We start from the raw sequence: 26945 nt of genomic DNA on the forward strand, positions 1-26945 counted from the left end.
ACGGGCTTAGTTTTAACTTCAGGAGAATTTCTACTGAAGTCAAACTTAGCTTAACCTTAAGTTAAACTTAGTTTACAAAGTTCACTAAGCTTTAGAGTTACTGGTCTCCTGGCTTTTGTTCATAATGCAAGTGGCACTGACCTTAAGCCATTTAAATCATGTCTGGCACAGAAGAGTGTGGGGCCAAAGAGGAGAAAGGAGATGCCAAGATTTGGCTTTCAGCTCTGTAGGGGTTTGGAAGAGTGAGGAGTGCTGGGAGCATGTTCAATAGCCAACCCTGGGCTGTTGAACTCTGTTTTGTGTCATCTGAAAGATGGGATAGGAGTGCAGTTTGGAGGGACTGGCCCATGCTTTTCTCTCAGAATAATACTATTTTTGTCACTGGCTCAAGCCAGTATTACCTTATGATGCCACTGTCCCTGTCTGTGGGAACCAGAGCTAACAAGTTTGCCCACAGTCACCCATAGAGCTGAATTTTGGCCAAACTATGAAAATTGAGTCCTGCATAAATCTCTTAGTCCAAGAATCTAGGTTTGGGGTTTTTTTCGTTTGGTTTGGGGTTTTTTCCTGATAATCATTTGAGGTTAACTTGACCCTTGTCTGTCTTACATGTTGATGTTCTGACATAGAAAGGCCCTTGTTCCTTTGCAACAAGTAGATGCCTTATTTTGAAAAACACAATGAGGTCAGTGGTTAAACACTTTAAATGAACATGATCATAAGGTAATTGGGAATTTAAATATGAAAATTGGTGAGTTACTAAGCTGTTCTTAACAAATTGAGGGCTCAGTCTTGTTCTCATTCCAGTCAGTTAAAATGGTGGTATTAAATTATGTGAATTAATCTCAGAGCCACTGGTAAAGCTCTTGTCTTGTCTGCATGAGGGAGTCAGTGCACAGTACTGCAAAGTGTCAGCTCTGATCTTATAGTCCTGTAGGAACACCACACACATTCCTCATGGAAACCCTTTAGTACTTGTGTACCTATAACACACTTCCAAAGCAGCTACAAACATTGCTTGCACAAGATGGCTCTTGCTGAGCATTAAGATTATATATTCAGTTGAATCAGGATGAATTTAGGATTGAGTTGCAAATCAGTGCTCAAGGTTATGACCTCCCAGCTTCCCTGTGCAGGTAGGTTCTAAGCTGCCCCACATTTGGTGCACAGGATGGTTGTTTACAGGAAAAATGTGTTCACTGTATAAATTCATTCCCATTCTGTAAATTCAGAAACATAACTATTGCACATTACTTTTTTTTTTTTTTTTTTTTTTTTTTTTTTTTTTTTTTTTTTTTTTTTTTTTTTTTTTTTTTTTTTTTTTTTTTTTTTTTTTTTTTTTTTTTTTTTTTTTTTTTTTGGTATGGGCAGGACCCTAATTACATTTTAAATCACAAATTGTCTAGAATCAAAAATTGGCATTGTGGTTGTAGGAGATTGTTGAACCAATTGTCATTAACTGATTTTTGCTAATTAGTCATTATCAAGAGGATGAAAGAAAACCTTCTCATACTGAAACTGCTAAGTTGATCAGTATGCTTAATCATCTGTACCCTTTTTTCCAAACAGGCAGGAGAAAAACATTATCACCCAACCTGTGCACGATGTGTCAGGTGCAATCAGATGTTTGCAGAAGGAGAAGAAATGTATCTTCAAGGTAAAAACAAACAAACAAAAAATAAAATAGTTACACTGGGCCCCTTACCCACACCTGATAGCATGGCTGAGCTGTTTTGCACTTATTCTCACTTAATAACTACCAAAGAAAGCAGACAGTGCAATATGTTGGCTAAGGAAAAGCAAAAGCAAACACTAGTTGATTCTTACCTATTACTTTTTTCTAAGTTCAAATCCAGTAGCAAGTGTAAATGACAGAAAGGATGATGAGTGATGGTAGTTATTTCCTGCAGATGTGAGTATTGACAGTGAAGATTATAAAATTTTCCATTTCCCAAAATAATGTGATTTTTCCACAGTGATAAATGATCCAGATGGACGTTAACAAACAGCGGGTTTCCTAAAGCTGTTGTTGCCATCCAAAGAGGAGTTCTGTACTCATTGCCCGCTTGGGTAGGAAGAGAAAATTTGAAAGTCCTTTACCTGAGTTCCCCTCAGTCAGACCTCAGAGGGTGGAAAAGAGGAGGAAAAGTGCCCTCAGAGGGTGGAGAGGAGGATGCCATGGCACTGAAGCCCTTGCCACACGATGTGCCTGTACCTTATGCAGCCATAAGGTTGTGCAGGAGAAATGCAATGTTTCTTGTCAGGGACTTTTGGTGGTAATAGTAAAGGACTTGCACAATAAAGTATGAAAGGAAAAAAAGTGGTTTTTAGAATAGATGTGAGCTAAAATCCTTCTTATGTAGCAACTGTACTAAGTTGATCAAAGAAAAGTGACTACACAGTTAAATACAGGGTCAAACACCAGAGAAGATGAAGGCTTTTGCATATGTCTTTGACTGGCATTATCTTTTCAAAGGGAAACGGAAAAGAGAAACTCAGGAGGATGTGGGAACTGCAAGGCTGGGATATTATCCTAAAATAACATGCTTGCCCAGATCTGTATTTACAACTTTGCAATTGTCCACAGTTTTCTAGAAGTATACTTTGAACTCCTTCCATAAGGTGGAAAAGTTAGACTTTATTTAAAACACAACAGTGGTCTCAGTAAGACCTATTTATAATTCAGTATGTTATTTAAATGACAATTCTGTTGTCACTTTAGTTTGCAACAAGAACTAGCTCGTTAAAGGACATAATGATCCCTGTCTGTGCTCATGGATTCTCCCTCAGGAGCCACAAAATGCTGTGGCTCTTCCAATTGCAAAGCAGCTTAGCAGTACTAAGATCCCATGCCAAATCAATGCTTGAAAAAGCTATGTCAAAGTACAAAATTGTTTCTAGATTTCAAGCCCTTTGAAACCCATTTGCAAGTCAGTCTTCTTTATAAGTTCATTTTGTTGTAAGAGTGGTTATTTGTTAAGTCTTGTGCTGATTATTAGTTCAAATAACAGCAAAGTATGCTCAGGTCCTATTAATTTGGACCCATCTTACTGTATTTTCTGATGTATGAAATGTTTCTGCCAGCTTACTATCGTACACTTCTGCTTCGCATATAGAACAATTTCCATTAGAAACTGATGTTAATGCCATGAAAGATATGTGATTAGTTATTTGGACTGCCTTACCTGATGTGTTAGATAATAAAAAAAAATGTCAGAGCCCAGGGTTTACTAACTTGTTCTTCATCCTCTTAGTAAACTACTGTAAAATTCCTTCAGGTGTTGCATGTTCCTTAGCAGAAAGTGTCAGTGGTTATCCAACAGATGACTTTTGGGTGAAAGGACTCTTTTTCTTTTGTGTGACAAAGTTTCCCAGCCAATGTTGCTTGACTACAGACAGAAGTAATTATATATATTAAAAAAAAAGGTAATCCAAATACTTCTTAAATCCATTGGAAATATTTACATCAGTTTATGGGAAATATGGGGCAAGTTCAGAGCCACTGCAACTGGAAGACAACTTAGCATTAAATTTAAAGGTGTTCTAAATACATTTCTTAGTGGTTCAGTACCAAAAGCTTCAGTAACTTAGTAAACATAATTTATCTAGTCTGTACTTATAGACTTTTACTGCAAGAGTCTGGGCTCATCTGGGTTACTTTTTGAAATAAATTCTAATGATCTCCATCTGTCTTCTGGGAAATAGACTTTCTATCTTGCTTCCAAAATCCACTAGTTAGAAAACTATCAAACTGCTGTGAAAACAAAGCATTTCCAATAACTTAGTGCTCTCCGCCCAGTATAAACATTAAATATTTATTACACAAAGGTTCTCAATTTCGCATTTGGTCAGGCAGGAGTTGCAGTGCAGTCCCATTATTTAACTGTGCTGAGCTTTAGTTTGTAGCTTATCTGAGCTGACTAGCATAAAGATAAAGGTTTCTTCTTACTGTTAAAATTTAGAAATAATTACTTTATTTTGTATCATTCTACACATTCCACTTCTACTGAACAGTTAGGTTTTGAACAGTGCTTAGCTTTTTAAAATATCTTTTATCCTTTTGCACAAAGATGCAAAACTATTAAGTTTCTATCTGACAGTCAAAGTTTACTTTTATCTCTTCATAATCCTCTTACACATGATACAAACATGCAGCAGAGAATTGGATCATTCTGCATTTTTTCCTCCAGGATGGATATGCCCCTTAGTATTTAATTAATGAGAGACAAACATATAGAAGTGCAAGATCAGAACAGTGGAGGAGTCAGACAGACAGACTGGATTTTTAACTAGGGTTACATGCCACAATGCTATTCCATCCCATCAGAATGTGCTATTTTGTATGACATGGGCCAGACTATTACAAGAATATGGATAATAAAGAGTGCAGCGAATTCTAGTTATATATAAGGGAAAAAATTACCATGAGAGTTAAACAGCTTGCCCTGAGATGCTGTGGGATCTCCATCCTTGGAGACATGCAGAACCCAGCTGGACACAGCCCGTTCTACTGTAATAGAACCTTCCCTGAGCAGGAAGTTGGACTGGAAGAACTCTAGAGATCCCATATCCCACTTCTTAGGACTCAGGTTTTGATGTTGATCTCCCATATTGAAACACATGTAGCTTTCTGAAGTGCACCTTGTCTTTTAAATGCATGTGATCAACCTTACTGGTATTGAGAGGGTGTCAGTTTTAGCTTTGAAATTATCCATGCATTAGCAGGGGAAATAGTCAGTATGCTGTGTCTGTAGGAGGGTTTAATAAGGTACTTATTTTGAACTTTTTAAGATTCTTACTGGGGAACTGAATTAAGCAGAACTTTAAATTTTCTTTCCAGGAACATCCATTTGGCATCCAGGTTGTAGACAGGCTGCAAAGGCTGAAGAAAAAAACAAGGTAAAACAACTGTATTTTTACCCAGTGTTATTTGATTGTCATATTATTCTCTATGCTTTTTTTGCAGCAGACATGGAGGAAAGTGTTTGGAATTTTTTTCACAGCTGTAATTTTAAATTTTAAATTACAGGCATCTAGTAGGTTAATATAATGTAATAATGTAATGTAAATATTCTGCCTTTACTTAGTAATTAAAGCTGCAACTTCAGGAAAATGCTAACCTAGCATTTACATGTATAAGCTAAATAAGGAAAAATATGAAAATATGAATAAGAAAAAAAGCTAATTTTTAACTTCTGTCTGAGTGTGATATGATCAGTGCATGACCTCTTCTCTTTTTATGTGGCTCTGAACTTAAAAGATCAGAGGATTTTCACTTTATTTGTTTTTACAAAAAAATCCCTTCTTGGAGTTTCTTTTTTATTATTTGTTTGTAAAATGTTGGCAAGCCAGTCCCAACTTAATTTAATCTCTGGCTTTAAGTACCTCCTTAAGTTGGATGATTTGTGCACCTGTCCATGTGCGAGGAGAAAAGGGGGGAGTTCTGGCAACATGAATTACAAGGTTAGCAGATGAGTAAGCTGCCCCTAGGAAATGAAAAATTAATGATCCCTCTGAAGTGGCGGGACTGAGTTATGACTATCTCGTCTAATACAGAGGCTGTGTGTGGGTTTTTTGACTTCTGATGTTCTCTGATGCTCCAAGTGGTACCCTTGGTATCCTTGTTCAAAAAAGCTCTGCTCCGGTTCAAGGATTGGAGGAAGGTACATGGGACAATCTGAACAGCAGGCAGCAACTATAAAAAGATTTTTTATGAGTATGGTGTGTTAGCAAGTGCAACTTTGACTAAATTACAGTTTGAAAAAACAATTTGGGGGGGTTTTACCCTGAAAGATCTTGGCTGTATTTTTTGTACCCATGTTTTTGGGAAGCGAATTCTCTTCTTCATGACAAGCTGTGAATATGAAATAGTCTTCCTGAGTCTAGTAGTTTGTCTTTGAGTTTTTCCTCTTTTTATGGTTTTTCTGCTCCTTTTGAAAAAGTAAAGCCAGAAGGAAGGATGCTGTTTCAAAGAGGGTAATAATGAACTTTTCAACATAACTTGTAAAGTTTGGAAAGGGATCTATTGCTTGAGAAATTTTCTGGTCAACCTTGCAGTTTGTTGGTTTTGAGTTGTCTTCCTATGTATAGATACATGCACAGCATGTAATTAAAGTAGGTGATAAAGGCAAAGGGAGTAAGTAGCAGCATGCTCCAAAGCTTCAGAGATGGAATGGAGGGGAAAAAGAAGTTGTGAAAGAGAGTGACAGCATAAAGAAATTGATGGGAGAGTGAGACTGTAAGCAGAAGGGATGAAGCTGGAAAAGATAGAAGAAATTAAATCAACAAGAGCAAGGATTATAAAAAGGCGTAAAGGAAAAAGAGGTAGGTGGAAGAAGAAGAAAAATGTGTAGTACGGAGAAAAAAAACTGACAGAGGCAAAAGAGTCAAAGAGTTGACTGGGAACTGGGGATGCTGAAAGAGGTAATTATGCAGAGAATAAAAGATGTGCAGGATGTGGAATGGCTTACATGCAATTCTTTAGCCACCAGTAGCCTCTGAGTCCTTCTTCTCCCTTAACCACTCGATTTGTGGTTGTGATATTGGGGATTGCTCTAACCCAGGTGCTGGACCTTGCACTTGGCCTTGTTGAGCTTCATGAGGTCCTTCTGGATGGCACCCCTTCCCTCCAGCGTGTCAACCTCACCACACAGCTGGGTGTCCTCTGTAGATTTGCCAAGGATGTGCTCAATCCCACTGTCCCTGTCATGGATGAAGATACTAAGCACTGCTGATCCCAGTATGGACCCTTGGAAGACACCACTTGTTACTAATGTCCACTTGGAAAATGAGCCATTCTTCAGAGGGGTTACTGGAAACGTGCAAGACTCATGCTGGGTTTTCTGGGGGAGGACTCAAAGGTGGGAGACTGGGATGGGTCTCACTGAATGCCAGGGAAGCAGCATGTTACAGCCAATGACAGAAGAACCAGGGGAAGACCCAGAGTTTGAAAGGGACTTCCAGAGGTCATCCTGTCCAACCTCTCTGCTCAGGCATGGCCACCAAGGACCAGCTGCCCAAGACCATACCCAGGACACAGAAAGAAGCTCTGAAGCTTTATCTGCAGAACCCTGAGCTTAATCCAAAACTGTGATTTGACTTTAACGGGGGTTTAAAACATTGGAGTAGTGCAGTTTTCTTCAGTTATTTTTCTCTTCTGCATTAGGTTTTCTGTAAGGACATGCTGAAGGAGAATTATGGTTTGTATATGACATTAGTGTATTGATGACACTTTCATATCATTTACACAAGTTCTGGAAAACTGGAAAGTGCTTTAACTGTGCAGAAGAGGAGTTTAATTACACTGGCCATGTTAAATGATCATCCTGAGAGCAGCCACAAGTATTTCTCAGATATTTCCATGCTTGCTCCCTCGGACCTTCTGACTATGTGCAGAGCCTCAGTGCAAGACAACTGAAATTAGAGGGATGAAATTCCAAAATCCTAGTCAGACATGCCAAAACAATTAAACTGAATGTTTTTTATATGGTTACATATCTCCACATATTGTCTCAAGAGAAGCCACAGAACTATTTGAGCTAAAGAAGGTCAGTAGAAGGATACTCATGACAGTTTACTTTGTTTACTCTGTTATCACAGAACAGTACAGATATATTTGCATATTGCCCTAAAAGCTAGTAAATACTTCTAAATTGAAGTAGTAGGAAGGATGCTACATTGACCCGACAGCTTAATAACACTAAAATTCTTTTAAGGGTTTGAATACTTGTAACCTCAAAGTAACAAGTGTCAACTTTCACTGAGAGAATAAATTTATGGTCATTCTGAGTGCATGGAAAAATACATACTTTTTGCAGTCAAGGACAGGTTTTTCCATAGATGGGCAGGAAAATTTTCCCAGAGTTAACATATCTAGGTAGAAGAAGTTATAAACCCATCGATTTCATAGTAAGATTTGGTTAAACTTCAGTCATGGATGACATGTCTGTTCACTTGTGGTTAATACAATTGCATCTCACAGCCCTTTGTTATTTAAAAGTAATTATATTTTTCATCATAAAGGAATCTACCAAAAAGAAAGCAATAAGTGTCACACTGAATACCAGAATGATTGAAAACAGAGGAAAACCTGTTGAGTATTAAAATTAATCTGGTAGTCTTACAATCAGCAAAGGAGGGGGGTAGCTATCCTATGATGCAGGATGCTCTGCAGGATGTTGTGTTTGCTGCGAGTGAATGGCACGGTAGCATCGCATGTTCCAGACACAACGTAGAATGGTTTGATGGTATAACCTTTGAGTAAAAATATTGCTACTGTATCATCTTGTAACCTGACCTGTCCCTGGTAGTGCCCAAAGGCAGTCCTCACACCGCAGAAGTGATCCAGTCTGTTTCGTTCTGAAGAGAGTGGAAAAGAAAGTCATATGTAAAACAATTTTTGCATTTTCAAAAGGTTAATTTGATTGATTGAAAAAGTATTATTTTATATTTAACTTTTTGCCTGTATGTTTTGAGCTCTCTATAATATGTCATTTTTGAGTGGTAAAGGTTAAATTAAATGTGTTTTATGTTCTTTCTGAAATAACAGTTGCATTATCTTTCCCTCCCCTCTATTTCCTATCTACTTCGCTTCTCTTCTCCTGCCATAGGAAACAAGGACTTCGTCTGAGAGTATTATTTCTGTACCTGCTTCAAGTACATCAGGTTCCCCAAGCCGTGTGATCTATGTGAGTATTTCATGGTGAAATTCATTCTGTGGGATGAGGAAAACCCTGTGCTTCCTCTTAAAATTTAGCACGTTGTGTGCAGAATTAGTGTCTCCAAACCACTGCAGTTGGTGATTCCTCTAAAATGGAATTTACTTTCTCAAGTTTAAAATGTTTGAATACTGCATTTGCCATAACAGAATACTGGCAGTTTCCTTTAATTTTGGTGTGTAATTATAGCACTTGAATTACAACTAGAGCTGACTTATACCAAAGCATGCAAAATACCTCAGCACTTTCTAAAAAGAAAAGTTTAAATGAACAGTGCAACCCACAGGTAGATTACAAGCTTAGATTTGAGCACAACTTGTCTAAATTGAGCTCTTGAGTCTTCATCTCATTGCTTATGAACACACTCATGCGTGTGATTGCTGGACTCTAGCCTTGCCAAATGCCAGTCCCTAACCTCAGAGGAGCTTTGACGTGTTTATGGTTTAAGAAGTGCTAGCTCTGGAAAGCCCAGGGACAGAATTTAAAATAATAGGTATTATAAAATCATATGATGAGTATTTTTTCAGTACAAGATCAAAATTGCTGTAGGTAATGTTCGTGGCCAAATTCTCAACAATAGGTAAAAATATCTACAAGTGTGACATGATCCATACAAATATCTCTTGAAGGGCTTCAGTATTTCAGGGCATTTCTATGTTCTGGCCAGGTATCCCTCTGGAAGATGGGTTATTCTCATCAGTTAGGGCCATATTCTAGGAAAATTGCTGGAGATGCAACTGGCTTCCAGATAGGTAATTATACAAATATTGAGGGCTTTTATCTACCGTACTGGGATAAGCAAAAAAATGCCTTGGATCTTCTTCCTTCAAGTAAAAGTTATTTTGAATGCCATATACCCTTTATCTGAGCAAGACTGAACTCAAAGTGAAAGAACTTCCCCTTATCTAAATGCTTATTAGTATTTCTGAGTTGCAGTGCTGTTGAATACCAGTGGTATATTTCAGTAAAAAAATGTCATTATCAAGACAATTCGTTGTGCTGGGAACCTGTTATCATGTAAGCACTTCTTTTGGCCAGATGATCTCTATTTCTCCAGGCATGGACCATCTCATTGTTTTTGTCAGCATGAACATTCTTCTAAGATTTATGTGGTTTTTAGTGACATTTATCTAAATGTAGGATGGTACTATTTTTCTTCATGCTTGTGATTACAGTTTTAAATACACCTCACAGGCGTTAAAAGTCAAGGACAAACCTCCACTCTCCTCTTCTGTTGTTTGTTGGTTTGCTTGTTTTTCAAGGCTATCATTAAGTCAGCACACAACTCTAATGTTTGTTACTGTAATATACAGCTGCGACTGGGAAAGATTAAAGTTGCTTAGCAAATATGAGTCAATTGGAAAAAATGATTCCCCAGAGGAGAGAAGTTCTTGCTCTATCTGTCTTGTCTCTACTTAATTGTCAAAGCTGTGAGATTGATTAAATCCCATTTTGGCTTTCAAAAACAGGAAAGTAAAAAGAATTAAAAACATGTTACTGAATTCTATATTGCCAAAATGGTTCCTTGGCTTTTTTTACATCTGCTTTCTATTACAGGAGTGTTATGACATACAGACATGTTCAAGATTTGTCTTGTGTGCTTTTGTGATTGGTTTTGCCAAACGTAAATTCATGCTGCCACTGAAAGGAAGGTCCTACACACCATGTAGCCCTGTCCCTCTCTGGCCATGTCTTCCCATTGGTGCTAGTACTAGTGGGTACACAGAGGTGTGATTAGTCAAATTTGAAACAAGCTTGATCTAAAAAGTAACCCAGAAAAAACCTACAGACAACAAAAGAGGCAAAAAAAGAGACCCAGTTGTCTACATGTCTTCTAATGCTAACATAGAAGGTAGATTTGGGTGGTGCATGCAGGACAGCAGCTTTCAGCAGGAGCACAGGTTTAGATCACTAAAACCCACAGTAAAACTCTGCCTTGCCAACTGGTGAGCTCTCTAACTGGTATTGGAGAAAGGGAATCTAGGGAAAACAGTTAAAGCTTAGGAACTGTGAATTTGTGGTGGTCATACTTTCAAAGGCATCAAGTCAGAGCAATGAACTCACTCTGAACAACGTCCCATCTCAGGACAGGCATGTTTCTGGGTCACAGTTGAGTAGTCAGCTAAGGAAACATGAAGAAAGTGCGTTTCAACTGAATCTGAATTTACATTTAAATATTCCCAGTTCTGAACTTCTTTAGGTTCGCTAGAATAATGCTCACAAGCTTGGATAGCTTAAAAATGAAATCACAGCCTCCTTGACCTTTCTTCTAGGTACATTGCTGTCAAAGTATTCCTGGAAGAGATGTGATGGACAGACTTCTTACCTTTGCATTACCTGTCTCTGCATCAGAGCTTACCACTGGCTTCTCAGGAGGGAGGGACTTATTTTTATTAGGGGACTATTTTGTTTCTCTTTAGCTTCTTAAAGTAGCTGGAAGGAAAGAGAGATCTGTAGATTGATGAAGAGTCACATATTTGGTTAAAACACATTTTTTCATTAGTTTTGAGGATGGGAATATGTGATTATTATGGCAACTTTGTTGCACTTTCTTAGTTAAGAGGAATTGTCCTTCTTTCCATATAGTTTACATTTTTACAAAGAGATCCTTTGAAAATTACCAAAATAAATTTTTCCTCTCTGATTAACCTGATAGAAAACTTCTCTAGAAAATTGATTGAAATTTTCTTAGCTCATACTAAGAAAAAGTATAATTACTGGACACATAAATCCTAAATACTTTTTTTATTTTTGCATGTGGAAAGCATTACAGTTTTATGGCTGACCATACTGAGATTTTCAGAGAACGGCAAGATTCACTCATCATTTTGCTGCCAAAGAAGAGCTTATTATTCTGTAAAACCTGAACTGGGAATGAGTCAATTATGCTGCCCGTTTCTCCACTCTCAATGTGGCCAACTTATCATATCTACAAGATAGTATGTTCTGGATAGTTTTGGTGCAATTACAGGAAGGATAATCTGTGCAAATGTGGCAGTTTGATAATTACCCTTCTGAAATCAGCATAGTAAGAAGAGAATGGGAAGCAACACAGCCCTTTCTCTCTGTTGGCTCTGTGAGTCTTACAATGCAATTTGAACTTTACTTGATGGGCATCTGTGATCTTCCATCTCATCCACCATGGTGCAAATCCATCGTCTGCTGGTTTGTGGCCCGTAATTAAGGGCTACTTAAACATAGACAGGAGAGGAGGTGAAGCTATGGGACATGACTGAATGGGAAAGATTAAAGACCTGACTAATGTTTTTGAGCATATGGAGAGTATATGTTGGAAATACATGTTTGGTTATTCACTACTGCTTACAGTAGGGGAATTCTGCACACTGAAACTACTTCAAAATGAAGGGTGTTTTGCCTGAAAAACGCTACAATGTCTGTCCCCTCTATCTGTTTGTGCAGACAGTAAGTGGGATATAACCAGGGAATTGGAATGATGCCATGCTACTCCTGTTAGCCAAATGTCTGTGACAAAGTCATAGAAGTGACAAAGTATATAAAAGAAAACAGCAGTAATATTTAGCACTGCGTAGTAAGTACAAGAGATTTATATGTGCACAAACACAAAAAGTGGTTTATTGTGATGATGACTTTTCTACCTACGCTTATCTGTCCTTGTCTGATTGCATCCTGATCATATTCTTTCTTATTCTCACTGCTTTCTTTCCTCCTTTTCTTAGGCAAAGCTTGGAGATGAAATTCTTGACTACAGGGATTTGGCTGCTCTTCCTAAAAATAAAGCCATCTATAACATTGACCGCCCAGATATGATCTCCTATTCTCCATATATCAGTTACTCTTCAGATGACAGGCATAGTTACGGGGAGGTACTGAAACATGGGTATTTTTTTTTACTATGAGTTTCAGGTTTTATGTGCATCATTGAACGTGTTGCTGAACACTATTGAACATGTGCAGAAGTTTTTTTTTTAAATGCAACTTTTATAGCTTCAGTTAATTGAGTCCTGTCATCCATTCATTCACAAGGCCTTCCAAAAAAAAAACAACATCAAACAAGACCAAGATGTTCATTTCACTTTTTAGTTTGTGGAAATGAAAGAATTGCTTTCTGTGATCATTTTTTAAAGAGATGACATGTAATTAAAATATGTTTTTCCATGAGAGTAGTTTCTGCATGTGGTAGGAAACAGGAGCCATTGCTAATTATACTGCAAAAATCAGAAGTGAAGCCAAATGTCTTTCATGATTTTTTTTTTTTTTTAAGTGTACCATGTTATTTTGGTAACACAACAGTGGTATCACTTTCCTACGTACAAATTTCTTTCAACTGTCCCTTACTAAAGTTCACCCTCATGTCATGCACACACTTCAGCCTTTTCATATGCAGAGCTAATATGATACAGTTTGTGCCAATGAAATTTAAGTTAACATTATACTAATATACTAATAACTAATAGTAATTCTGTGTTTTGCAAAACATACTTGTATATAACTCCTGTCATGCAAGTTAGCTTTTCTTCTTTCAACATATGTACTTTCATTTGATTTTCTGATTTCTTTTACAATTTTAGCTACGTTTTTACAAATCAAACCTTTCCTACATGCTAGGTATTAGCAAGATATATACAGTCTAGAATGGAAGTCTGCTTTATTCTCTGTAAGTGTAAATGAATGGGTAAAAATAAATTCTATAATTAATAGCCATAACATTTTTTAATAGCCCTACTTCTGCTATCACTTATACGTTTTACACCTAATCAGTACCACTAAAGTCTCAATAATACTGTCAGGTGAAGTGCAGCACATATTTTAAGCTTTACAGATTTTCTTCCAAACCCTCTCTGCACAATGCTGAACCGCAGTAGCTCCATTATAACGTATCCAAAAAGGACTAAAACTGTATTTGGTGAAGGCTTTAAATGACACTTAGGTCTCTGGTTTCACAAAACCAAAAGTTGCTGCCCAACCCTGAACCTATGGAGCGTAAGCATTTCCTTCCTATGTCAAAATATTTTGGTGCTGATAATGTTTGTGGCCCTCCTCAACTGCCTGGTGGCATCTAGGCTTGGCAGAGGTGCATGAACCAAACAACCTTCTGCTCCATTCCTGTGGGGACTCAATCATTGCACCTGCTCCACGGTGATTTTGGGCTGTGCTTGCGATCCAACATGCACATTTTCCTGGTGCCCCAAATATTGATATACTTTATATTGCAGGGTGGTGGGGAGGATTGAGGGAAACAAACCCTGTCTTCCAAATTTCAGCATCCTGGCTACTACTTACAGCTGCAATAGTTTCACTAGATTTGCTCAACTAGTGAAACATGGCATTTAATTTTGAAAGGAAAACGAGCAGCACATCATCAAATTACATGATGTTTAATTGAAAATTAAATAGTGCAAATATTTTGCTTTTCCTTAAAACAGCCACTTCTAGTCCTGATTCTGGAGGTCCTTCAGTGCAGATTTAATTAGGGCTTGTATGTAGTTTTCAGGCAGTTGCTTTAAATGGAAGTTCCCTACTAGCATCGCTCTCTGTGACACAGGACTGGCCTCACCAGACACCAGGACTTTGTGGTAGAGAAATCCCTAAAAGACTAATATGAAATTATTTATATATTATTCCTTATGTACTTGAAAACAGATAATAAGAAAAAAATGCCCTAACTTAATTGACAGGTGTTTTTGCTAACTGTATCATGTATATCATGGATAGTGATATTTTTAAAGTAGTTCTTCTCACAAGTAACCTCATGCATGAATTTGTATCACTAATTTGTTGTGTGTTGCTGTTTGCAGTCACCTCAGTTGCTCTCTCCAACACCTACTGAGGTAATCCCCAATGCCTTTGTTCTCCTATTCTGACCCATTCTGTGGTGCATAAACCTGGTCATACTGATAACCAGCAGCATCTGAACTGTGGGGTTTGCCTCCTGCCTCTACAGTGCATGGGGTTTATAATTTATGCTTTTCACAGTGTTACTTGTGTTCAATAAGTACTCTGCTTCTGGATTGTCATCTGTATGCATCTGTCTCCACTGTCGTCCATGTTTCTGCTTTCCAAAATAAAGGTGGTATGGTGGTCACTTCTTCAAGCTCTACTTAATAAATTATATTGGGAAATATGATTTATGTTTACATTTAAAACTGCCAGCATGAGTTGACTTGAATTGATGCTTGGCAAAACTTTCTCTTGTTTTTTCTTCTCATTTTTTATTCCACAAATAGTTAAACTACTCATACTATTTGTGTTCACATACTGTTAAATCATTTGCACATACCTGAACTTCTAGGTCGGTGCATTTTGATGTACATTAATGATCAAAACTGGTCATTGCTCCAAGAAACATCACTTTGGAAGCAGTGAAAGCATTTCACTTAGTTTCCCATATTACATATTCAGTTACATATTAGGAGTCTGGCTAATTTCTCCGTTATCCCAGTTTTATGTACTGCAAAATTTTAGTAATCATGGAGAATTGGGAATTTTCATTAAGAACTGTAAATCACAAACTGTTACTTTAACAGCTAGTTAAACAAAGAATTTATCCAATAGAGATGTAATTTAATTGATAGTTTAAAAATAAAAACGTGCTTTATTTAATAATGCGTTTCATGAACTAGATTGTTTCTTGCAGAGATACAAAGTACACAAAAAGGTAAGGTCTGAAACAATATGAAAATCTGGTGTTTAGGAAGATTATAACAATTTCCTTTAAATTTCATAAGAGTTACCAAACTACCAATACTAAAAAGTTCCAAAAGTGATACTGGTGTGGAAGTTGGGGCTGCCATGATCTGTGTGACATGAATACTCTCACGTTATCCAGCTTCTCCGTGCTTGCTGTCTTTCTCTGAAGAGTCCATTATCAGGTGCTTGGGCATCATCAGCTGCAAACTTTTAACCAGTTTTGTGGCAGGGATTTTTCTTAGAGGAAAATTCCACTATATCATAAAATTGGATACAGTTGTTCTCTGCTTTTAATGTAATTTCTCCTAAACTCGTCATTAAAGCAATAATGCTGCTGACCACTATACAGAAGTGATTTTCCACTTTTGAAAAGGCAGTCAGTGGGCCTGGGGTGAGGTTAAAGGGACAGAGCACACCTGGACCACAGGAGGAAAACTTATGGTGTGGGAATATTGTGCATCTCTGTAGAGTTGAGGATAATCCCATCTAAAGATGAATGGATGGATATCATCTGATAGGAAACCAGATGATGATGATAGAGCCAAGTAGGGTCTACTGTGTGTTTAAATGATAAATAATCCAGTGGGAATCACACAGATGCCTAAGGGTGTCTCCATATTCCTAAGTAATTAACACCTGCTATGATACAGCATATCTTCACTCACTTCTACTGGGATAGGGGAAGGGAAGCATTTTTTGGAGTATGACTTTCTGTAAAGGAGCATCTGCAGATTACACTGATGTGTTCTAATCTGAAGTTAACTCAAGCCAATCCTCACTTTTCCTAAAAGAAACAAGAAATTTGAATTTGCTTAGCTAGCTAGTTTACAAAAAATCACTTCCACATCTACTTTACTCAGTAAGGCTTTACTGTTAAGAAGACATACAAATTGCAGTTGCTGTAGGGAGTGAGAGGCTTGGAATTGGTGTACATGGTTTGAACTGGTCGAAGGCAAGGGTTTAGTGGGGATTGAATTGTCTTACTTGCTTTGCACAATGCTGCAGTATTAATGCTATTGCTGTATATGAGTGTTTATATGTATTTCCTAGCATAATGACCATGTTACAGTGTGGTACACTGGGCAACTTATACAGTTGGTTCTGTGATTTAATGAAACCAACAAATGCTGATTTTTGTGTTGTCTGCAACCATCATGCATCCACTCATATGGGCACAAGGTGACCGTATTGCTATCATGCTAACTTGATCTCATCTTCCACCCACCTATATATGTTCTTTTCAAATTATATTGTAACTTTAAATTCATGTATATGCTGACTTCCCTGGTAACACAACCGTTCTCTGATACTTAGCAGAGGTCTTTCAGTCACACTGAGGTGGAGGTGCTGAAAGCCACCTCATTTCATTGGGATTGCGTGGAGTCTTAGGACAACGACTTCCATCTCCACAGCACAGAAACATGAAAAATGGCATGTTCTACCTGTTTCAGAAGTTATTTCTGTTCCCTAATGATATGTATTTTGTGTCTTCCTCTAAGGGTGACCAAGATGACAGATCTTTCAAGCAGTACAGAACGTCAAGCCCGAGCTCTGCTGGCTCACTGGGCTATGGTCGCTACACCCCAACCTCCCATTCTCCTCAGCATTACAGCAGACCAGGTAATAATAAAGCAGCCTTACTTATTCTCTAGATTTTTCCATTATGTGGTTTTGTGATACAAGCAGAATAGACTCCAGGGGACAGGAGTTTAAGGTGGAATAGCAGTTCATTGCTATTGTTTACTGTAATCAGAGAATCCCATGGGAAGAAAGGAAACAAGTGCTTCAGGAACATGCATTGAAGAAAACAAAAATAGGCATTTAAAAAAAATTGATTTTATGTAGGCACAAAATAGAATAGTTTAAAGGACTTAATTGCGGTCCCATCTTGCCTGAAGGTACATATTCAATCCACAGCTCTTTCAAGGTGTGGCACAGTAGCAATGAATACACGAGAGGGTGATTAAGTGATTTCGTATCCCTTCTTGTATGACAGGATCATGGTTCATGTCTCCTCTCCACAGTGCAAGAGTTGAAGAGTGACTAGTGGTTCTAATGGCTAGAGTTTGAAGGCCAAGTTGATTTAGTTGAGAAGTTTACAGCAGTGTTTATTGCAGCTTTGGGCTGTAGTAGCAGCTGTGCTGGTGCTCTTGTCAGAGGAGGGATCACCTCCTTTTGACCTTTGCATTGGAATGCCTTACAAAAGTTCATTCATATTTTGGATTCATACAGAGTGTTATCCTTGGAAATAATCAATGAAATTGCTGAAAATTTATTCTGTTTTTTTCTCAACTCCATCCTTTTGGTGGAGAAGACAGATAATTTATATTATTTTCTTGGTGTCTTTTAATTAACATTGGGGATACATTATAATTATAAACTAGTTTGGAAAATTGTGAGTTCTTAATCTTTCCAGGGAGATGAAGTTTTTATAGGTAACAGAAATGGTTTTTGCAGGAATTTAATATTTTACTATGTAAAATCTTTGACAAAGTAGAAATGAGTTTGAGTATATCTATTAGAGAGAGGAAAGACAATTTCTCCTGAAGGTCTAGCAGCTGTGTCATCCCTGGGCTTAGCAGCACACTGTTAAAGCAATAAGGAAAGACAAGGAATTCCAAATGAATTCTGATGTTTTACAGCTTCTCTGACACTTTAGAAGATAATCATCATAATCACCACTTTTAATAATTGCCATTAGTCCTCCAAAATATGTTTTCAGGACGTTATTACAGCAAAGCAAATAAAGATGACTTTTGAGAATGTTTTTCAAGGTACTTAATCACATATCTAACTTTCAGAGCTCAAATAACTTCAGGATGTTTCTTCAAATACTTAAATTAGCTGTGCACTGGAGCGCCCTGGTGCATTGTGAAGTAAATCCTACCAGTATGTCTCGCTGGCAGTGAGAACTGGACCCACTCGTGGCACAGTTCTCAGCAGAGACAAGGCTCTCCCCACTTCATTTCATGAGATCCATTCTGAGCATTTATCATTCCCTCTTGCAGCTTTTGAATAAGCAGGTTTTCCCCTGAGTACAGCCATGCTTTTTGTGGTGTCTTTTCTGGAATATTTTCTGATGCGTTAGAGTTAAAGCATTTTATGGGATACTCTTTCTGTCTGCGGAAAACCTCTGTCCCTTGGCCAACCCTGTAGTGTGGCCACTGTCATGTTTTTAGCAATAACCAGTGAAAGATGAAGTCTTAAGTATAAACTATGTTTTCTAAGCATCAGGAGGAAAATGTTCCTGAAAAAAAAAAAAAAAAAGGATGGCATTGTAATTCATGGCTTTCAGTAAGTGAACTAAATAGTTTATTTTCACTTACTCTCTGTTGCCCCCAGCTGGTACTCAGAGTCTTGGTACCAGTAGCTGCATCTCCCTGCCCCAACACCCAAGCCCTACATCTACATTCAGACATCATTACATCCCTTTCTTCAAAGGTAAGGTCCAGGAATGCAAAACCGTGCTGTGATACTGTAGATTTATTCAGCTGTGTTTCACTTTTATGTCTGTGCAAGCATGGCTTCCACTTGGATAAAATTTGTCTTAATTTTGTGCAAGTGCTTTCTTGATGTACTGTGTAAGTTTTACGAACTGAGTGGGTATGGGTTGTTTTATTTTTGCTTTTTTTCAGTGAGTGTTAACTGTCTTTCAAAGCGGTAGAGGGAAGGATTTAGCTTTTATGAAATTGAGGGAGGGAATTATTTAAAAATCTGTTTGTTCTAAAATATCTTTACCCTATTGTGGTGATAACAAGCAGTATAATAAGCTTATACACTGGATACAACATAGGATGATCAGTTATCTAACATTCCAGCCTACTTTTAGATATTCTTCCTATCATTTGTAGCATTGCCAAAAGTTATGACAGCTGGTTAAATCAGTACAGCTGCACTGATTATCAAATAATCTGGGCCATGTATTATAAGACAGAGTAATTTAATCTATTATCCATGCCATTAATTTTTTTGCAGTGGATATTAAGTTTTAACAACCTCCATCTTGAAGTTGTGGGACAGTACTGAGGAATGCCAAAACCTTTGAGGCAAAGCCATTTTTTTTTGGCTTGTTAGCTAAATGTCAGAAAGAGGAGACATTCAGCTATCACATCTTCCCCTGCTACTATGCTCTCTAGTAGCAGTATTGGCTGTGAGGAGACACGAATGGCAAACTATTTCAATGCGGGTGATTTCATAAAGTAAAACAATTGTTCTTGCTGTTGTAACAATTACAGAAGAGGAACCCTCTGCAGGAGATAGACTTGCACACTCAAGTGAATAGCAGGCACTCATGGCCTTTGGAATAGTCAGCTGAATTTCGCTGGTATAAACAGGAACAGAATCAGGCTCAAGTCTTCCAAATGTGATCCCTGAGAGAAAATTTTGGAGGAAAAAGCTGCTGAGATTAAACTGTTACCATTACAGAGCCTACCTGCAAATCTCCTTTCCACAATAAGAAGCAGTAACCCTCCCAGGCATTTTTTGGAAGGCTGGCACACATCCTGGTATTCTCTGAGACACTGGGTTTTTTTAATCTGTCCTATAAATTTGGATGGGATTATCCAACCTGATGTACTGAGTAAGAAAAACTTCTTTGCTATGCTGCAGTGCGCAATTTCACTGAATGGAATGCTCTTTCTCGAAGTCCTGCTGGCAGTTACTTGGCAGCACTCCTGTTAAAATGAGTTTCTGTTCAGTGCTACCTGCTGTTGCTCAGAGCAGCAGCAGTTATTAACTGCTGCTGTTTGGATGAAGAAATCCTCTAGTGGTAGCTCCTTGTACCCAAATAACTGTTATTAATGTGATCAAAATTATAATATTTTGCAATTCTGAAGCGCTTTTTGTCAAGGAGCTGAAATATTTTGTAAGCAGTACCTCACAGTGGTCTTGTGAGGCGGAATAGGTGAGCCTGTTTATAATTTTTCTGAATAGGTAATCTTGAGCTTTGCTGATGTTGTATAGATTATACACTGAGTTTATGTGTCAGTCCAAAAGGAGGCAGAAGATTTGCTTCATCCTTTTCAAGTTCTCTGAATTCTGAGTTCGAGTTTGTGGGTTTTTTCCTTATCTGGAGGAGCCTTTTGATGGTGTGGATGTGTTCTTTTTCTCTCTTCGAAGTGGTTAGTGTGGAAAGAGGAGTATTGTAGCAGTAGTTGCTTTGCATCCAGACCAACTTTAATGTTGCCACTTCAGTTTTAAGAGAGTGAAATCATGCTTGTTTAAAAAAATATTATTAAATCCAAAAATAATACACTGCTTCATAGTACTAGAAGTAATCTTTGTAGAACCAGCACTCCACATTTGTCATAAAAGATAATTCTTTAAGCTTCCAGGAGACAGATATGTTACTACCCTAGGGAAATTAAGACAAGCAAAATCTTTGTTTTGATTTCACTGAGTTTGCATCATATTTTTCCTGAGAAGGACATGGTTCATAATTTTTTTCCAGTGAAAAATATGATTATGGAATTCCTGTTCTTCTGTCAGTGTTCTGTAGTCTGAGTCCTGTACAGTGTAATAGGATGATCTGTTCTTCATCATGAAGAAAAGTGGTTTGGTTGTGCTCTCTTAAGGTTTTTGTCTTCAAAATAAGTCCATCTGCACTTCAAGAAAGCTTCATAGTTCATGCCCTTGCAAGTCATAGGGTGTGATATTCCAAGCACCTGTGGTTGGTGTGGCTCTTCCTCTTGAGGTAATGGAGTCAGTGAGTGTGCTGAGCCCTCCCTGCTGAAGAAAGGCTTACTTAAAACGTGGTGGAAATTATCTTGCCTTTCTAGTGCAGGAGCACAGCTTCCAAAGCCCATTTACTTGGCTTTGAAAACTTGAAAGAATTAGTCATCAAACTTCAAAAAGCTTTGTGTATCTTAATGCAGCATGGGCAGAGATATTAAAGGATCCGGTTTTGTGAGTAGGCTTGGACATCTCCCTCATTAGGCCAGTAGCATTTGTTTGTTGTCAAGTCCTGAACTTGAACAGCTCTTACTGTAACTTGTTATCAAATTTGCCATCCTCCCAGATAAGATAAAAGCTGGCTAGGAAGGAAGTAAAAGCAATATTATACTTTTCCTGACAGTCCCTTGAAAAGGGAGCATGGTCAAAGCCCTGGTCAGTTGGCTCCACACACACAGACTTAAATGTGCAGCCTGCCCTGTCAGCAGCCAGAGGACACAAGGAAGTTTTTGTGGTCAACACTCAAGTTCAAAGTAAACCTTTCCAGATACTTTCCAGTTGAACAAAATCCAGAGAAGAGTTCAGCATTCTGTCTTTTTTTGCCCTTCACTGACCAGCAAAGCAGATTGACAGCCTGTGGATGCTTGTGGCAGAAGACAAAACCAAAACTTCGAAAAATTGCTCTCTCTGATCCTTTTTCTGAGACCTTATTTGAAGTTCTTTATCAGTGTATAGCAGGCAAACCTTGAAAGAGATAATTTGTTGGCAAAGTCTCATTTTGGAGATTTAAATTATAGCCTAGGTTAAGCATTTGTCTGTAGTTTCTACACAGTAACTTTCTACATGGGTCTTCAGTTTGTTTTTTTATGAAAAACTTATTTTTGTTTGCAAAATGTGAAATGCAACTACTGATGTTTGTCCAAATCAGTGGCAAAATTAACGTTTGAATGTAAATCAACTTGTATGAGTGGGGTGCAAGAAGAACCTTTTCCATCATTTCTTCGTTAATTCTTTCACTTCGAGCAAGTTAGAGATGATGGCTTTGCAAACTGCTCCACACAGATGATCAGTTGCATTGAACAACTTGTTGATTTGCTGTCCCCTGATACTTATTCTTGTATCCTGTTTTTTTACAAGTTTATTACTCTTACTTAATGCTTCCTTCTGATTCCTTGCTGACACTCTACTCCATCCCTGAAGAATGACTTTCTGTGTGGGTGTGATACCAGCACCTTGGGTCACTGATCAAAGAAGTGTTTATTACTGCAGGTCATATATGAATATACATTTTTAATAATATGCTGATTTTTAAGTAAATGAGGAATTATTACACTGTGAAAATTGCTTGAGAATTTTCATTTTCTGTTTAAATTAGAAAATTCCAATAACAGCATCTCATTTGAATGAACGACAAGATTTTAAAGAATTTTGGAGTTGTAAGGGACCATACTTTAAGAAGTATCTACCAGTGACAGTGAGGCTTATTCCATTTAGTAGGGATGGCCAGGAATCTGGGCAGCAAGCAGCAAAGAAAGAGCAAATACATAAATGTGCAGTGAAAACCTGTCACCACTTTTTTCCTTCCAAGGGCAAAATGGGAATCAAGAAACTGAATAACTGTCAGGTTCTTTGTCTGAGGAATACTTGACTGCAAGTATGTGGTGATGCACCAGATTCTTAGTAATTCCATAATTTTTCCCTTGCATTTTGGAAGGGTCATAGGCTATCAGTGCCTGTAGTTGTGATTCCAATTTCTCAACTTCTCAGATTACACTTTTTCAACAAGAAATCACTGTTACTGAATACACAGTGGCCACAGCTGAATGGTTTTTGAGTTTTAATAAAATAACAGACACACAATTTAGAGTGGTTTGGGCAGTGCATTGTCATAAGATACATAGCACGCTCCTCTGATCTTGTCTGTCCTGTCTCTGCTCCTCCTGAACTCAGTGGCACTACCCTTTGACCTCAGTGGTGCATGTCAAGGCTGGCAGTCCAATGACAATGCATCCACTGCTCATCAGCAGGGCACAGATCACCTCCATGGGCATGGCCTGGACAGTTCTGGTAATCCAGGAGCTCTATGGTTATAAAACGTCCACTCCATGAAGGTAGAACTCAGTTACAGATGCAATTCCCCGAGCTGCTGCATTTTCTTTACCCCCAACATACCTTGCTATGATTTCATTGTTACTAGCCATTAAATTTGTGCTTCATCCACACTAAAACAGTAACAGCGAATTAACAGTCATTTTATGTAAGAGTAAATGTCATGTTTGCTTCCAGTTGCTTAACAGTGCTGTAAACTAAAAGGATTTTACAAGTCCCAAAAAAGTAGAGCTTTACTTTTTTGTTTGCCAACCAGCCCTATAATGCCATAGTGTGTGCTTCAGGGAAATAAGAGGAAATGAATGGCACCTAGTGAGCATTTGACAAAATGTGGAAAAATTAATATGGAACAATCCTGTGTGTATCTTGAAACTTAGTGAAGTGACTATGGCATTATAGATCCATGACTTGATAATCCAACCTTGTTTGCATAAAAATACTGTGGCATGTTACCAGTGGAAAAGTTTGCAATTAAGAGCTGAATCTCTTTTTGTCACTGATACGTGCAGGATTATTTGATTTAACCATAACATTTGTATTTTGGTCTAGTCCTGCTTTGAGATAATTCAAACACTACTGAATGATTTCGTTACTGGTTTCAGGGGCAGGCTATGAGCCGTAGCATTAAACTTTTAAAACACTTGATCAATAGATTATTCAGTTAAGGCTGTGCAAAAACACATTACAGGATTGTGGATGTTCTTATCCTTTGATTTTCTCTATGGTAGTGTCATTAAAATAGTAGCTTTAATTTCAAAGGAGGGCAATTTAGTCTGATATTATCTATCAGATACTAGTTTTTGATGAGATGTTCGGCGTCTGAGCCAATATACTGTGCTGAAAAAGTAACGGGTTTTACAGAAGACATGTATTTAAAACTGTTGGATTAACAAGTCATTCTGAACAAGCTTTTATGCTTGAAATACTCTACTTCGCTTTCCATTTTTTCTTTTATCTGCTTTCTTTGCTCTTCCCCTTGGAGGCAGTGAAAGTGGTCGGAGCACTCCAAGCTTATCCATGTACTCTGACAGCAAATCTTCACCTTCTGTCTATCAGCAGGCTCCTAGGCATTTCCATATTCCAGGTAGGCATTAACTGCTTAGCTTTTGATCTTCAATTGCTGACACCTGTTTATTCGCTTCTGAATGTCAATTTTTTGCATTGATTTGTGAATTTCAAAGTGAAAGAAAAGAAAATGTCTGATAAGTAAATGTCTGTTACCTGTTAAACTTCCTCTCAGAAGTAAAGGAGTTAGAGAGCTGTGTGCTCGTGTACGTATGTTTTTTTTAAAAAAAATTGCTGTACAGGAGGTACACAGTGACAAGTGTTACCAAGACTAGTTACAGCAGTGCTGGGTTAATGGTTGGACTCGATCTCAAAGGTCTTTTCCAGCCATAATGATTCTAAAATTCTGTGATTTTTAGTGCCGTAACTGCATAGGTCTGTTGAATGTGTGTGCAGGAGGAACAACTGAAGGGCTTTTCATTTTGTTGGGGGTTTTTTCTCCTTATCCATCTAGTCTCTGAATTTAAAAGTCATATTGACATAAACTTTAAAAATAGTTGGAAGACTTTAGAAAGGCAAGAAGCTCACTGTGGCTGGCTTTGCATATCTAATATACGTTTTCCAGTTTTACATTCAGTCAACAAGCACATTAAATTTATATCCACACTATTTAGCTTTCTGACTGCTAAGCATATCTACCTGTTCACTAGCATAATTTGTTTATTCATGTTTAGCTTCTGGGATTAATGTTTCTATAAAAAGACCACAATTAGGAATTGTATCTGCTCAGGTCCATAATACTGAGCAAATCAGGTGTCTGTACAACGTGATATGGGAACCCCGGGCTGCGGCTCTGGGGTATTTTAGAAAATTTCTGGAAGGCCAAGTTAGCTATACAATTCAAAATATAGAAAAAAAAGTGCCAAGTTAGCTATACAATTCAAAATATAGAAAAAAAAGTAGGATTTCCTATAAGAATATTGGGTATAACCAGTATAATCATTTATGTCTGAACATGTACTCTTTACTTGTAATTAATGGAGAAAGTCCTTTCTCAAGTGTGACTGCTACAGTCCTTTCTCAATTGTGACTGTTACAGTAGTCTGTTGTATCTCTATAGGAATTTTAAGTAGTGACAAATGTAGCCAGTTTCTCTTTGCTGTCTGTGAAGGAAACATATCACCAAATGGATGCCATTCCAGGTGTCTTAAAGCATTCTGAGGGACTTTGGGGGGATTGTGTTGCATAGGTAGGTACACTCAATGTTTTCAATACATAAAGACGATGGATAAAGCTGCATTTTTTTGCAATAACCAGCGAATGACAAACCACTGAATGAATGCGTAGTCTTTGATGAAGTTTTTTGCATTGTTGGTGTTATTGAGAGGAGACGAGCGGCGTGGTCTGAAGTGCTTGCTTACTCTTTCATTCTTTCCTTTCTCTTTCCTCTTCCTCAGACACTGGCGTAAAAGATAACATCTATAGGAAACCTCCTATCTACAAACAGCATGGTACAGTCTGCTTTTCTCTGTTGCAGTTCTATCTACTTGTCTTTTGGAAAAAAAAGCATATTGTCTCAAATGTGTTTGCTGAAGTCTTTGCATTTCATTGTGTCCCAATAATCTCAAATAGAAAAGGAGAAAAAGTAACGTGAATATTAAATATTGTTTTGTATAATGTGCAGCCCAAGGATACAGTAAGTTCTCCAAAACTGGTATGATGGTATTTTGATTTGTCTTGATAATTCAGAGCTGATACTAACTTCAATGCAGTTTTCTTATTTATGAAGTGATAGGAAGTATGTAAAGGTTGAAAACTGCTCTTCTGTTTTCAAACCATGCCTTGGTATGTCTAGTTTTTGTAAATCTGATTTCTAAATTGTTGGAGAAAAAAATATTCATCGACAAGTGGTGTTCATTGATAAGTGGCGTATATGAAATACCTACTTTTCATGTCGAAGTTCTTCAAGCTGTAAAATATCAATAACAATAAAAGATATCAAATAGCAATAGATATCAGTAAGATAACAGATAATAATAAAATATACCAATAACCAAAAAAGAACAAATGTAGTTACACCATGGCAGTTAGGAACAAATGTAGCTGGTAACATCAGCAAGATGTGATTGGAAAACCTTTGGTTGTCCCAGCAATGACATTCTAAAGAACAGAAAGAAATATGTCATCTTTTTATGCCACTGAGAATCTAACTTTAGCAAATATAAAAAATAAAAATATAAAATCTGCTTTCTTCTATTATTATTTTTGCAGTATATTTCACTCATTAACATCAGTGCAATTTCCATGGTAGTGTGAGTGCCAACTGTGTCCTCAGGGATGTTTGACAGTGATCTTGGTTCATGATACAGGAGTAGTTATAGGGAATTCATTTTTCTAAAGTAAATTCCACTATTAATTTTGGAAAACAAATAAGTGAGGGTTCTACTGCAATAAGGGTGCCTGAAAAGTGCAGTACATTTCTGATTAAAAGAGTCATGACTTGGGTACTTCTGTACTCAGGAGCAAAGGACAAAAATAAAAATATGTGATATAAGTCTGCCCCACACCAAAAACTTAATTTTAATTGTGATTGCACCCTCACTTTGGCAATGAATGAGAGAATAAAATAAACATGAGGGATGTTCATCACACTGTGAGCTCAGGCACTTTGGGGGTAAAAGCATGTGCCTTCAGGGATACAGTGGGAGTATGAAGCTATAGCACTCTTCATGGTGAGGGCAGTTCCAGGCAGTGCCTGTGAGCACTGTCTCTGTT

At 37.7% G+C, this 26945-nt stretch overlaps 1 protein-coding gene across 15 annotated transcripts in view; it reads left to right on the forward strand.

The window, feature by feature from the left end:
- ABLIM2 (actin binding LIM protein family member 2) overlaps positions 1-26945 on the forward strand; it is a 136341-nt gene that overhangs the window by 82439 nt on the left and 26957 nt on the right. For 4 of the 15 annotated variants that reach the window (XM_027892246.1, XM_027892252.1, XM_027892248.1 and 1 more), the window contains exons 7-15: positions 1570-1657; positions 4841-4899; positions 8610-8687; positions 12416-12562; positions 14495-14527; positions 16886-17006; positions 18729-18827; positions 24148-24249; positions 25628-25681. In XM_027892246.1, the coding sequence (XP_027748047.1) occupies positions 1570-1657; positions 4841-4899; positions 8610-8687; positions 12416-12562; positions 14495-14527; positions 16886-17006; positions 18729-18827; positions 24148-24249; positions 25628-25681 (781 nt within the window). The remainder of the gene's footprint in view (positions 1-1569; positions 1658-4840; positions 4900-8609; positions 8688-12415; positions 12563-14494; positions 14528-16885; positions 17007-18728; positions 18828-24147; positions 24250-25627; positions 25682-26945) is intronic. The other 11 variants (XM_027892250.1, XM_027892251.1, XM_027892256.1 and 8 more) reach the window with 7 other exon arrangements.

This window comes from Empidonax traillii, unplaced genomic scaffold, assembly GCF_003031625.1.
Source record: "Empidonax traillii isolate 1590-97213 ecotype Southwest subspecies unplaced genomic scaffold, ASM303162v1 scaffold343:size799674, whole genome shotgun sequence".
Taxonomy (NCBI): domain Eukaryota; kingdom Metazoa; phylum Chordata; class Aves; order Passeriformes; family Tyrannidae; genus Empidonax; species Empidonax traillii.